Source organism: Erpetoichthys calabaricus, chromosome 13, assembly GCF_900747795.2.
Source record: "Erpetoichthys calabaricus chromosome 13, fErpCal1.3, whole genome shotgun sequence".
In the NCBI taxonomy this organism is placed as follows: domain Eukaryota; kingdom Metazoa; phylum Chordata; class Cladistia; order Polypteriformes; family Polypteridae; genus Erpetoichthys; species Erpetoichthys calabaricus.
In genome coordinates, this window is record NC_041406.2 from 141,907,555 (window position 1) to 141,922,190 (window position 14,636).

General features: G+C 41.6%; 1 protein-coding gene across 3 annotated transcripts in view; it reads left to right on the forward strand.

The window, feature by feature from the left end:
• The window catches only part of trps1 (trichorhinophalangeal syndrome I), a 268,364-nt gene that overhangs the window by 90,264 nt on the left and 163,464 nt on the right, over positions 1-14,636 (forward strand). For all 3 annotated transcript variants that reach the window (XM_051935977.1, XM_028817544.2, XM_051935978.1), the window contains one exon: positions 9,890-10,478. In XM_051935977.1, the coding sequence (XP_051791937.1) occupies positions 9,890-10,478 (589 nt within the window). The remainder of the gene's footprint in view (positions 1-9,889; positions 10,479-14,636) is intronic.

Genomic DNA, 14,636 nt, shown 5'->3' on the forward strand with positions numbered 1-14,636 from the left:
TAATAGCAGCATCACTTTTAAGGCAGGCTTTCGTTATTTTGTCTTTTGACTTCATAGCTGCTGACTTATTGCTTTTGTTTTTCGATTACGGTTCTTGGGTACAAATTGATTTTGCTGAACTCTGTCTTAGGCTGCGTCTGCGTCTTTTTCGCATTTTCGTATATCGTTTCCAAACAGTAACTCTGCCCGAACTAAAGTAACCGAAAACGTATATGATACAAAAATCCCTGGCCCTGGACTTTTGTTGAGAAAATCAGCCAACCTACCAACCACAACAGGGGCAACATACACATCACAATCCCCATTGGTGAGGCACGCTGGCTCTTGTCTTGCCTTCGGTGGGGTCTTGCAGTCTGGAGGGGCTTAGCATAGGTTTGGTGGTCGATGGAAGAAGATGATGAGTCGAATTAGAAGGAAGGCTCCTGTCGGGGACATCAGGGAAATTGTGTTTAATTATCCATGGAAGAAGATGGGAGGAATGGACATGTGGGGTGCGTCTTTTTTAAAATTTCCGAATCCTAAATGCTGCAATACCGTATTTCGGTTAATGCTTAATCAGAATGACTGACTACAAAATTGCTCCATATTTTATCCGCAACATCCTCCAAACAGCTTGAATTTAAAATTTTTAAAATGGCATTTGGATGAAACTTAACCCAACTTAGCTGTTATTATATTTATTTATTTTTTTGCTTCCTGATCTTCAACAGCTGTAAAAGCTTCCCATCTTATATATAAAAATATTTTTTTCTTTGAGAATACAGTAGCCTTATGTCATAATGAATTTACTATGGCAATGTAAATGACTACATTCTTGAAATATTAGAGCATTTTTCAAAATAAATGGTTGCACATGGAATACAACTTTAGCCCGGGCTGCACTACTGCTGCCAGAAGAACAGTGCATGCCGTACTTCCAACGGCGTATCATTTTACACATAAATCAATTTAAGAAGTTCTAACATCATTAGTCCACTTTTACCGTAAAGGACTTCAAACTGTCGGAGCACAAATAATGAAACAGTAGTTAATCATTAATCAAGTAACATGGCTGTCCTGTGGACCTTCTAGCAGCGCGTAATATGAAAGTAGACTCGAGTCGCAGCTTGACTAAGGCAGTGGCGTCAATAATAATTATAAAAAATTTTAAAAAATCAGACTTTTCGGAATTTTCCGGAAAATTGAAGCTTATTAAGCGGGTGACTCATTGACTTGCATACTTTGCAGGTAGATTTGAAAGGGAATGGAAAAATAGATTATTTTTCTCTTATTCTAATATTGCTTCAAATTAAAATGCCAAAGGGCCACCTTGAAGAACAAATATTGAGTCTTCTATTTTTGATGACAGATTCATTTATTTATTTATTTTTGCCGCGCTAATCACTAGTTCTGTACATTGAGCGTTTGAATTGACTCGTGCATCCAAAAAAGAGCTTCCTTAGTAGGGATCCACCCGAATAATGCTTCTTTTTTATATCAAAAGTTTTAGAACACCTCAGTTTTTCCAGTTTTCCTTCAAATTTAAATGAATGACCTAAAATGGTGAAATGAGAAACTGACAGAGGGATACATTTAAAGTTTAGATAGATAGATAGATAGATAGATGAAAGGCACTATATAATAGATAGATAGATAGATAGATAGATAGATAGATAGATAGATAGATAGATAGATAGATAGATAGATAGATAGATAGATAGATAGATAGATAGATAGATAGATAGATAGATAGATAGATAGATAGATAGATAGATAGATAGATAGATACTTTTTTAATCCCAAGGGGAAATTCCCATACTCCAGCAGCAGCATACTGATACAAAAACCAATATTAAATTACAGAGTGATAACAATGCAGGTATACAGACAGACAATAACTTTATATAATGCTAACGTTTACCCCCCCGGGTGGAATTGAAGAGCCACATAGTGTGGGTGAGGAGCGATCTCCTCAGTCTGTCAGTGGAGGAGGACGGTGACAGCAGTCTGTTGCTGACGCTGCTCCTCTATCTGGAGATGATCCTGTTCAGTAGATGCAGTGGATTCTCCATGATTGACAGGAGTCTGCTCAGCGCCCGTCGCTCTGCCACAGATGTCAAACTGACCAGCTCCATGCCAACAATAGAGCCTGCCTTCCTCACCAGTTTGTCCAGGCGTGAGGCGTCTTTCTTCTTAATACTGCCTCCCCAGCACACCACCGCATAGAAGAGAGTTCTCGCCACCACCGTCTGATAGAACATCTGCAGCATCTTATTGCAGATGTTGAAGGACGCCAGCCTTCTAAGGAAGTATAGTCGGCTCTGTCCTTTCTTAGACAGACCATCAGTATTGGCAGTCCAGTCCAATTTATCATCCAGCTGCACTCCCAAGTATTTATAGGTCTGCACCATCTGCACACAGTCACCTCTGATGATCCATGAGGGGTCTGGTCCTCCTAAAATCCACCACCAGCTCCTTGGTTTTGCTGGTGTTCAGGTGTAGGTGGTTTGAGTCGCACCATTTAACAAAGTCCTTGATTAGGTCCCTATACTCCTCCTCCTGCCCACTCCTGATGCAGCCCACGATAGCAGTGTCGTCAGCGAACTTTTGCACGTGGCAGGACTCCGAGTTGTATTGGAAGTCTGATGTATATAAGCTGAACAGGACCGGAGAAAGTCCCCTGTGGTGCTTCTGTGTTGCTGACCACAATGTCAGACCTGCAGTTCCCAAGACGCACATACTGAGGTCTGTCTGTAAGATAGTCCATGATCCATGCCACCAGGTATGACTCTACTCCCATCTCTGTCAGCTTGTCCCTAAGGAGCAGAGGTTGGATTGTGTTGAAGGCGCTAGAGAAGTCTAGAAACATAATTCTTACAGCACCACTGCCTCTGTCCAAGTGGGAGAGGGATCGGTGTAGCATGTAGATGATGGCATCCTCCACTCCCACCATCTCCTGGTATGCGAACTGTAGAGGGTCGAGGGCGTGGTGGACCTGTGGCCTCAGGTGGTGAAGCAGCAGCCGCTCCATGGTCTTCATCACATGTGACGTCAGAGCAACAGGCCAGAAGTCATTCAGTTCACTAGGACGTGATACCTTTGGGGCTGGGATGTTTTCCAAAGCCTGGGGACTCTCCCCTGTTCCAGGCTCAGGTTGAAGATGCGCTGTAGAGGACTCCCCAGCTCCAACGCACAGGCCTTCAGCAGTCGTGGCGATACTCCATCTGGACCCGCTGCTTTGCTGGCACGAAGTCTCCTCAGCTCTCTGCTCACCTGTGTTGTTGTAATTGTAGGTGGGGATGTCTCTCCTATGTTGGTATCAGCAGAAGGATGTGTGGAGGGTGCAGTACTCCGAGGTGAGAGTGAGAGTGGGTTAGGGTGGTCAAACCTGTTAAAGAAGTTGTTCATTTGGTTTGCTCTCTTCACGTCTCTGTCAATGGTGGTACCCCGCTTCGAGCTGCAGCCAGTGATGATCTTCATCCCATCCCACACTTCCTTCATGCTGTTATTCTGCAACTTCTGCTCCAGCTTTCTCCTGTACTGCTCCTTCGCCGCCCTGAGCTGGACTCGGAGTTCCTTCTGCACGCGCTTGAGCTCATGTTGATCACCGCACAATTTAGATTAGCACAAACTGAAATAAGAATATTACAAATGGGCCTTCTTCAGGGAATAACTAATAGGTTACAACGTGCAGAAGTTCTGCAGAAATTCAATAATAATAATAATAATAATAATTCATTACATTTATATAGCGCTTTTCTCAGTACTCAAAGCGCTATCCACACAGGGAGGAACCGGGAAGCAAACCCACAATCTTCCACAGTCACCTTACTGCAAAGCAGCAGCACTACCACTGCGCCACCTGTGAGGACAATTCAAGTAAATGAAGCCTTGCAAGTTGAAGGAAACAATTTGCACAGGTGTCCCAACTTCTGCTGATTACTTCAAAACCCTCAGTCTGTCTGTCTTAAAGCAGAGTTAGAGCAGACTGTGTTACTACACCCTCGGCACCCTCGAAAGTTGTACATTCCAGTGACAGAATAACAGGTGTTCCTAAAGTTTTGACCGGTACCGTATATGTTATTTACCCATGTAGTTTGTAGTGATGGCCGATAAAAGAAAGTTTTAGTCTCCTGTCGTCATAGATACGTTTCTGATATAATATAAGAGGCTGTTCATATTTGTTGCATCTGTGTCACCACGATGGCGTGTGTGACGTAAATGAAATTTTGCCTTCAGATTCTGTCCCTTGTGTCGGCGACCGCATGCGTCCAGAATTTTGTAACTGCTCAGCCCCATGTGTGTTGACAAGAAAACACGCGCTCATTGGAGGAAGAGTTGTGTGGATTGTCACTTCCCACATCTATTGTACTCAATCCAACATTAAAAACATGCAGAGATAGCCAAATGTCTACAGATACACGACGAGACATCGCCCAGACCCTCAGCACAGATGATAGTTTGTGTATGCAGAAATGGAAATATTCTTGAGATCAATATTTAAAGGGGGTGGGAGCCAGAGGTTGTGCACTGATCGCTTGCACTATAAACAGACCAGGAGGGTGCGCGTCCTCTGTGTGCACCCGAGTATAAAATGAACTTTATGTCTATGGTGACCAACATTGGACAACAGAAAAGATTATGAAACATTCATAAAAAAAAAAAAAAGCTCACAAGTTACTAAAATAATCCACACGTTAAAGTTGAATGCAAAAAATTTGCATAATTTGTGTATTTTTTATGGCTAAAATATTGTTAAGGAAAATAAAAGTAGTCCACATACAGGAAGCCCCTTCCCATGGGGGCTCACCTTTGAACTAAAGACCCAGCACTCCACCTCATTTATTGGTCAAAAGTCCTGTCTTCCATTCTCTGGCGTAATCTCTCCGGTCTGAGCATTTTGTACTAATTTGGTTAAAAATCAATGGGGATTGTGATGTGTATGTGCACCTCTTGTAGTTGCTACGTTGGTTGGTGCTCGGCTGATTTTCTCGACAAAAGTCCAGGGACAGTTTTTGATCTTACTGCAGCCCATCTGTGCTCCTAGACCTGACAATACCGCTGTTAATATCGGCGCACTTACATGCGGGTGAAAAACGTGGTTAAGAGAGGAACTTAGTTTCTTAAAAGTTCTCGTTTACATGGGCAAGTCATCTTCTGGAGTTCTCCTGTGTCAGAATGCTCCAACGTCATTAAGCTGCATACTTAAAATCTGAAAACAAGCACGACGCCTGTGATCTTTTACTTGTGTTTTCAAAATCTGTTTAGGCAAATTGATGATTTATTTATTGGTTTTCGGCTACCGGAGTACACACAGCAAACTGTTTTCTGCATGATTGAGCCCTGCAGAGGACCAGCATACCGGTATGTGGGCGTCTTGCCTTACACTCATAATAACAGCGTTGGTATTTTTACTTCAATAAGTATTGCGTTAGGCAACTTGTTAGTTTAAAAAGTAATTGGACTTTGTAACCCATGTTACTTTTAACATGTTTCCCTACTGATTTTTGAGATTGTGTTTCCGAGTTTAGCACCGTATGCTTATCGACATTAAATTTAGAGATTTCTGCGATATTGAGAGAGATTATTTCAGTCAGGAGAAGGAATAATGCAATGGCCTGAAGATTTACCTGTCAAAGTTTATTTTGTGGACGCTTCTACCTGTGGCTACTGAAAATATTAATAAAGCAAACTACTTCTGCACAGTAGTTTGTTGGCTGGAAGTCCTCAATGCTAGTGTCTCAGAGAGAGGATGTGCTGCATTATTCATAATGGCCATCCATTTTCTCTTCATTCTCTGCTCCGCTACCACCTCCAGCGGGTCCAGAGGGCATCCCCTAATTGAGCCTGCCTGCCTGCCTTAATCAGCTTGTTGATATGGTGGGCCTCTCTTGATGTGACATTACCGGCCCAGCAGACGACACTTGCCATCACAGAGTTGTTGATCATGTACAGCAGCATTTCACAAGCTGTGGACTGTGGCCGACTCTGGCTGGGGTGAAGCCGGACATGCACAGACTACAAAATGCTTAACGGCAACATGGTTAAGGGTTTACACTGCCACATCATCTGGCTATTTGTGGAGAAATCTAATTTTGTTAGTCAGGTTTCTCAGAGGCCACTAACCCGAGTTCAATAATCGGAATAAGGGTTTACATGGCATGAGGATTCTTTGAATGACTTGGTTATTGAGACGCATTGCATTTCCCTTGTAAAATGACACAAAGAACACAGTTAAAGATTTGGGGTACCACCTTGGTAACCCCATATGATTTGACAGGTTATGAGCAGATCAACATGCAGATAGAATAAATGACCAAGTAGTATGGTAGACAGTAGGACTTTAGGGACTTCCTGAAAACACTTCACATTGATACATGAAATAAATGACCAAGTGCTATCATAGACAGTAGGACTTTAGCGGACCTTCAAATAATGTTGAGGTAGTACACGTTAATACATAAAATAAATAACCAAGTAACATGGTAGACAGCAGAACTTTAGGGACCTTAAATAAAATTCAAGTAACATGGTAGACAGTAGAACTTTAGGGACCTTCAGATACTATCAAGACGAGATTTGAAGGATCCTAAACTCCTACTGTCTACCACTTGATACATGGAATAAATGACCAAGTAGTATGGTAGACAGTAGGACTATAGGGGCTCTCTGAAAACATTGAGATAGTACACACTGATACGTGACATAAACGACCAAGTGCTATCATAGACAGTAGGACTTTAGCGGACCTTCAAATAATGTTGAGGTAGTACACGTTAATGCATAAAATAAATAACCAAGTAACATGGTAGACAGCAGAACTTTAGGGACCTTAAATAAAATTCAAGTAACATAGTAGACAGTAGAACTTTAGGGACCTTCAGATACTATCAAGACGAGATTTGAAGGATCCTAAACTCCTACTGTCTACCACTTGATACATGGAATAAATGACCAAGTAGTATGGTAGACAGTAGGACTATAGGGACTTTCTGAAAACATTGAGATAGTACACACTGATACGTGACATAAATGACAATGTACTATCATAGACAGAAGGACTTTAAGAACCTTCAAATAACGTTGAGGTGGTGCACATTGATACATGAAATAAATGACAAAGTAGCGTGGTAGAAAGTAGGACTTTAGTTAGCTGCGGAGAAGTCCAAACAGACCCAAAGTAGGTAACTGGTTTGCCGGTGTAGGAAGGGGTGGGTCCAGGAGGACGGACACTGGAGGTCATGTCAGTGATGGTAGGGCTGTCAATCACCTGGTCTACAGAGAAGGAAAGGATCAGAAAACAGTGCCACCCCCTGGCTCGGCGGGTAATTACATCCACTAGAGCCCTTAAGCTGTCTCCCATGTGCACACGCGTAACACCCCCAAATTGCCTGTATCACAGATTATTAATTGAAATAATGAATTCAAATAATTGACTTCTTCAGCTCAGCTCATGGTTCGATTGAGCACGGGAAAGGCGTTATATTAATAAAATGTATAATTATTATTACTAGTACTGTCTTCCCATGATACGCCTTTCTTTTCCACCAAGTGTCGCGCTACGGCTGTAATTCCCCTTCAGTCCTTTTCTTTTTCGGGACTGGTGATCCTACAGTATTTGCTTCTTACCTCAGGCAGTTTAGGGTTGAGTTAAGCTGGGATGGGTTGCGTTGCTCTCCTTTTACACTTGAAGTCCCCTTTATTTCCTGTTGCCATGTATTTAGTTGAATTAAATAAAAAAATGATCACTAAGTTAAATACAAATTAAAATAAATTGAAACATTCTCGATTTTCTGCTACCGAAAAGAGCAATAATTAATGTAAGGAAAGGAAAAAGGCCTTTGAAGCTGCATTCTCGATTGGTTTGTATGTTAAAGAAGCAGCAATCTTAAATATGTCCCCTCCTAAATGTAATGTGGGGACATGAGAAGTGAAAGAAGGACGCACGTCCCGGTCACCATTGTCATTTTCACGCCTTATATTTATTGTCATAAAGCTGGTTCGGTACAAAGACGCGCACAGATTGAATGCCCACTTGCTGTGTGAAATTGGTGGACGGAGAGAGAAGATTTCACGGGATTTGGTAAAGTAATCTCCAGGGTTTTAGCAAAATTCCAGAATTTTCTGAAGGCTGTAACCAAAGCGATCTTGGCATCATACCTAAACTTTAACACGCCAGCTCTGTCGACTACAAAAAAAGTTTTTCTACCTTCAAACATTTTCTTGGACATTTTATAGCCCAATTCATTTACTGGGGAGCATTGAACTAGAACAGCCATTCCCCAAGCAGTAGGCTTCTTCCTTTAAAATGAAAAATGCATGTGGCTAGCCATGTGTTAAGGTTGTCGTCTTCTGGATAAGATGGCATTTAAGGATTTCCCCGTTCTCCATATTTACTTTTACCGCCTATAAAATGTGTAGCAATATACTGGTCCAGTGAACCATTTGTAGATGCCCTTCAAAAAAGAATTCTCTAAAGATGAAAAATTTCCATACTAAGAGAGAAACAAAAAGGGAATCAAATAAAAAATATCGGATCAAGTGAAACAGAAGCCACCCGAAGCTTGCTGAGACCACGCAGGGCCTTTTTGCTTTGGGTTAATTTAGTAATGCATAATGTATTGTATGGCGGTATATTTCACGGAAAATAACAGATTCATCTAAGAGATGTTACGTTCAACGAGTATTTCACATTTTAATCGCATTATTTTGACAGAAATTCAATTCTATTGAAGTTTCTTGGTTGTAAAACTCTGTTGCCACACAGTCAACTTTGGAGCCTGGCAAGGTTTTTTTTTTAGCATTTTCCTTATTCAGTTGGTCGAAATTTTAGAAAACGATTTTGAAAAATTAAAATCTGACACCAGATGAGTAAAATTGTTCTAAAAGGTTTCATTTTGTTATGCCGTTTATGCGCCCTTCGGATTCGGTGACATGTACCGTCAAATTGCAGAGACATTTCTCGACGACTGTGCCACAAGTGGACGACCGAGGGCGCAGTAATGAAACTCTTACGACATTTACATTAATTTGCTTGGCAGACGCTTTTATCCAAAGCAACTTACAATGGAGGTAAACATAGTCGGCTAGGGCCTTAAATCCCATGATACACCTGGTTGCTCTCCTCTGCACAGCTTCAAGTGCTGCTATGTCTATTTTGTGTGACATAAAATTTCGTCCAAAGTCCTCCCAGGTGCTACCTTACCCAAGTTCACTGTTCTAATACGTGGGAAGTTGCAGCCATTTGGGCAAATGCACATTTGGAGATTCCTTGTCTTTTGTTAATGGCTGCTGATTTTTTCTACCGAATTTTCAGATGATCGGGTTCTCGGTCAGCTCCTTGATTCCATGTTTCCCTGTAAATCGATTTTTATTTTGTTGTTGTTTGCTAATTTTATGAAAATCATCAGCAAATTCCTTCCTCTGATCAGGTGCCTATTTCATTTTTTAATGTAGCAGCAAATGTAAGTAACTCTTCAAAAAGCAAAAACGGAAGATCTTCATTTTCATCTAACCAGAGGCCAGACGTTCTGAAAATGTAAAAGTGAAGGGACAAGAAGCTGACAAATGGTTAGGAGGTAACGTTCAGAGTTGACGAGTTTTCGAAACACGCACGCTCGTTAAGTGAACAAATCCTCGTACACTCGAATTCTAATCAAAATTGTTCTAATATTCAGTATTGCTGTGGAAGGCCACCGTTCCCCATGACTCTAGGTGGGGTCGGGAGATGAATGAACGAACGAAGACATCTTACTACAATTCACAAAAAACGAAATGCGACATTCCGACGTCTAGATTACCTCGTTCAGTTTGGTGTCAGGATTAGCGATTTAAATTGTTATACGAGAACGAATTTGAAAAGCAAAACGTATGATTAACACGTTGTCTTCTTTCTTTATCCCCTGTCTAGGAGAGCTCACAGCTGTTGCAAGTGTCGCCACTGTAGCTTTACGGCCGCGGATACCCAAGCTTTGCTGGAGCACTTCAACACGGTGCACTGTCATGATCTCGACTCGGCCGCAGCCAAGGCAAGCGAGCTCCCTTGCAAGATGAGCATTAAAGAAGAGTCCAAGAACGACTTGAAATTGTACAGCCTGGTGCAACAGGAGCACAAACTTGTCGAAGCCGTCGCCGAAGGTACCGTCAAGAGGGAATCCGCAGACGAAAAGGAGATTGGCAAAGAGAAAGGCTGGAGTGAAGCCTCCAACGAGCAGAGTCACAACATTATCTGGGTTCCCAAAGAAAGAGGAATGGACATCTTTAGGGCAAGTCCTTATGGTCAAGGAGGTTTGGGATTACTGACCACAGCAGCAGTGAACAAGGAGCAACCAAAATCTCATCGGGATACCCCTACCATTGTCTTTGGGATGACTGGAGAGCCTAAAAACTTTTTGCAGGGTTCCCCAGCAGGCAGTGGGGACAAGTCTGGTCATCTTACGCCACAGTATTCTTCACCGAGTGACAGTAAAACCAAGGAGGAATCCCAGTCACTTTTACGGGTAAGAATCGCTTTATTTATGCTTTCTGCTGGATGGTAAGATTCTGAATGAAATGAAATATGAATATGAAATGTGAACGAGATTAATTATTTACAACTCATGGAACTCATGGGAGGTAACAGCAAGCATCGTCTTCTTCATATTACATGGTGTCTTCTAAACATGAAAACCTGCTAGTGGTGTTTGGTGATTGTGGTGTCTTTTAGATTTCTATAAATGTCGTCAATTTTTGGGCACGTGACTGTAAATTTTCCTAATCTCAACGAGTCTTGAACTGGGAGGCCATTGACAAAGGTTTGGTCGGCATATGCGTTCCGGGACCATTTGAGATCTGCATGAACTTAGTGTTGGTGTTTGATTCTTTGAGTGTTGATTTGTTTTTATCTGGTTAAGGAACTTTGGGGATAAAGAATTTCGATTTTTGTTTAGCATTTTGGAGTTGGCAAAAATTTCATTTTTTTGTGACTGCGGCCTTGGTTTCATTTAACGACTCTGTCTCTTCCCCTGACCCTTTTCATTAAATTCTTTGTGTCTCTACCTGTTGTGTGCGGTGGACCTGGCACCTCATCCAGAGCTCACTCCTTTTCCAGGATTCCTGTTTTTGTTGGCTTTCATTCTATCCAGTAGTCGTAATTTAGAGAAGAGTTTGTCAGCCACTGTGTCACGGGCTGCCCCCAGTCAGTTGCAAGTCACTATTGTTATTATTAGTAGTGGCTTTGTGGTTGGTCACAAAGTGGGTTGTTACGGACCGTGGCTCTGACGATGGCACTCGATCATTCATTCTGCTCTGATGACCGCGCTCAGTTCACCAAGGGGTGCTCTTATATGAGGACACTTACAGTATATGGGTACGGGGTTTCATGACACCCGGATTTAGAGCTCTTAGGTAAAACTTGTGGTTAGATGATCGGGGAAGAAGAAGATACCACAGACGAGGAGGAGACTGGCATTCAGTATGCAGGTTCAGAAGTGGTATGTGCTTAGTTATCTTAGTTAGAGTTTAGCAAAGAGGTGTACCGCTGTTAGGAGCGCTGCTTTAGAATCATTTATTGTACCTTTCCTGTGGAGCTTTCAACACTTCAGGTTTGTGGAAAAGAAAAATGTGTTCCAAACGTATCTAGAGTCATGACAGAATGCATCTTTATTAACTGGCCAGGGTTTTACAGAATTAATCATAATCCACGGGGGGAAAAAACAAAAATATTCATTAAAAAAGATCCCATAAGCGTTACGCGTCCAGCACTCTTTGTGCTTGGCTACTTAATAAAAAGTAATAAAGTGACTGGACTGTGAGTGGGCTGCCAAATGACTCGGACCACAGAGACTAAGACTGATATATGCAGACCCTTTCTTTCTTTCTTTCTTTCTTTCTTTCTTTCTTTCTTTCTTTCTTTCTTTCTTTCTTTCTTTCTTTCTTTCTTTCTTTCTTTCTTTCTTTCTTTCTTTCACAGTCTATGCCTGGTGTAATCTTCTAGACTCGTCGACATTATGTCAGATTTATTTAGTTAGCTGTGGCAGTGCCAGGCAGTTTGCTGTGTCAGCCTGTGTTGGGTGGCATCCATAAGGAATTAAGGGATTCTGCATTTATAAATCATGTCCTTAATTCAGTATTCCTAACCTTTTATTTCTGTGTATATCTTAAGCAATTACAGGCGCATACACTCTGCAGCAACTTTTAACGACAATGTACAACCTACACAAGTGCAGGAATATAATAAGCGTAAAAAAACTAAAAGTGCAACACCAGTGGGACCGAGGGGCCATCAGACTGTGAGGAACAACACATTCAGAAAGTCTTCAGACCCCTTCACTATTTTCACATTTTGTTATGTTGCAGCCTTGTGCTAAAATTCACTCCTATCTATCTATCTATCTATCTATCTATCTATCTATCTATCTATCTATCTATCTATCTATCTATCTATCTATCTATCTATCTATCTATCTATCTATCTATCTATCTATCTATCTATCTATCTATCTATCTATCTATCATTCATATAGTGCCTTTCATATCTATCTATCTATCTATCTATCTATCTATCTATCTATCTATCTATCTATCTATCTATCTATCTATCTATCTATCTATCTATCTATCTATCTATCTATCTATCATATAGTGCCTTTCATATCTATCTATCTATCTATCTATCTATCTATCTATCTATCTATCTATCTATCTATCTATCTATCTATCTATCTATCTATCTATCTATCTATCTATCTATCTATCTATCTATCTATCTATCTATCTATCATATAGTGCCTTTCATATCTATCTATCTATCTATCTATCTATCTATCTATCTATCTATCTATCTATCTATCTATCTATCTATCTATCTATCTATCTATCTATCTATCTATCTATCTATCTATCTATCTATCTGAGAAATTTTTGCACATTTTATAAAAAACTGAAATGAATGTCACACCTGGCGTCATCATTTTCTCCACTTGTAATATTTGCTTCTGTTGTCAAGCACTAAGGCGGTTAACAAATCAGAGATCCAGGTGTTCACAGAAGTCACAGTAAACACAAGTTCACCCTCCAGCTCCTTACCAAAGTCACACTGCACCGCCGCGAATGCTGAAAGACCTCTCCAGGTTTCGAGGGCACAGAGTAATTCCCAGTGGTGATTGACAGGTGACTCCGCCTCTTGGGGAACCCCCATAAACCACATGGAATGCAGCACTGGCTTTGATACAAATGCATAAAACAGAAAGAAAACTGCATAAACAAAACAAACAGTAACATACAAATTAATTAAAAATGTACAACAAAGGCCCAATACAAGCATCTGAATCCTGGCAGAGATACGTGTGACAGTTTTGGGCTCTGGGCTCTCTAATTCACCACACAGCCATTCAGTGAGAGTAGAGAGAGCTTGGTGAGATGGAGTTGGCAGCCCTAGCCTGGCACAACATGGCACTTTCCCCCACACTTGCTCTATGCCCCTCAGTGCAGCTGCTTAGTTTGCCTACTCCACATGGATGGACCAGTCCTGCTCCCAAAACCCCAAGGGGTCCAATTAGATCAATAAGCAGCTCTAAATTGGCTCAGAGTGGATGTAGGTGAATGTCTTGTGCCCACCGCTGATGGACTGAACCCCGGAGTCGACCATGGCGCTCTAGAGTCCTTCAGCTCTTGTTTGAGCAGCAGGGAGGTCCGTGCGTTCGCTTGGTTCATCTCTGCTGCCACGAGAGCCTTTCCTTAAATAAAAGCTTTAATGTTTCTCCTTGCTACGTCGGTTGGGTGTGGCACGAGGGCAGATGAAGTCACCATCTTATAACCCAGGGCGTGACTTTAATCTGACACAGGGTGGATGTTGCAGTGTAAACAGGCGTAAACATTAAGTTGTGATCGTTAAATAGGCAAAGAAGAAAAAGAAAAAGAAAAAAGAGAGAAAGATTACTGTATGTGTCACAATATTTCTTCAATGATATGGAAATCAAGATTTCTCTTCAAACTGTGCATATGCTGCAGTGTGTTGTTATCCAAAATCATCTCCCGGGGCCTAACGGAGTGGGACATGAGGAAAAGATGGCGTTGTTTAGTGAGGTGACTGACCATTAAGGGGCATGAGGAAAGGTGCTATATAAATGATTGTTATTATTAGGTGTAAATAATAGAGACCAAAAACACAAAGAAGAGTTGGGGGTACTGCCTTAGTAACCCCGTATACATGAAGTTTGGCAAAAGAAATGAACGAGTCTTTAAAGACACAAGCTCAGAGTAGAGCCAAGGAGTGGAAGATGAGTGGAGGTTTGTATGGTGGGTCACCCGGAAGGGGCGGGTCCAGGAGAGCGGAAACAGGAAGTGATGTCAGAGGTGGTGGAGTCGTCAGTCAGCTGGTCTGCAGAGGGAAAAAGAGAGAGAGAAAGGATTAGAGCACAGCGCCAACCCCTGGTCTGGCGGGTATTTGCACTTCCTCAAGCCTGTAAGCCGTCTCCCACTTGACAATAGAGAACACCTTAGTTCAGATACCGCGTCTAATTCCTCATTTTACTCTTGTTTAGCAAGTCCTTAACAAAGACTTCCTTGGGTCTTCTCTCGCTCGTGTTAAATCATGTTAAATTACGCAGCCAAAAGTCGAGCAATGCAGGATAAAGAGAAGCACGATAGCTCCTTCCTCAATGAATCGTAACTTCTTG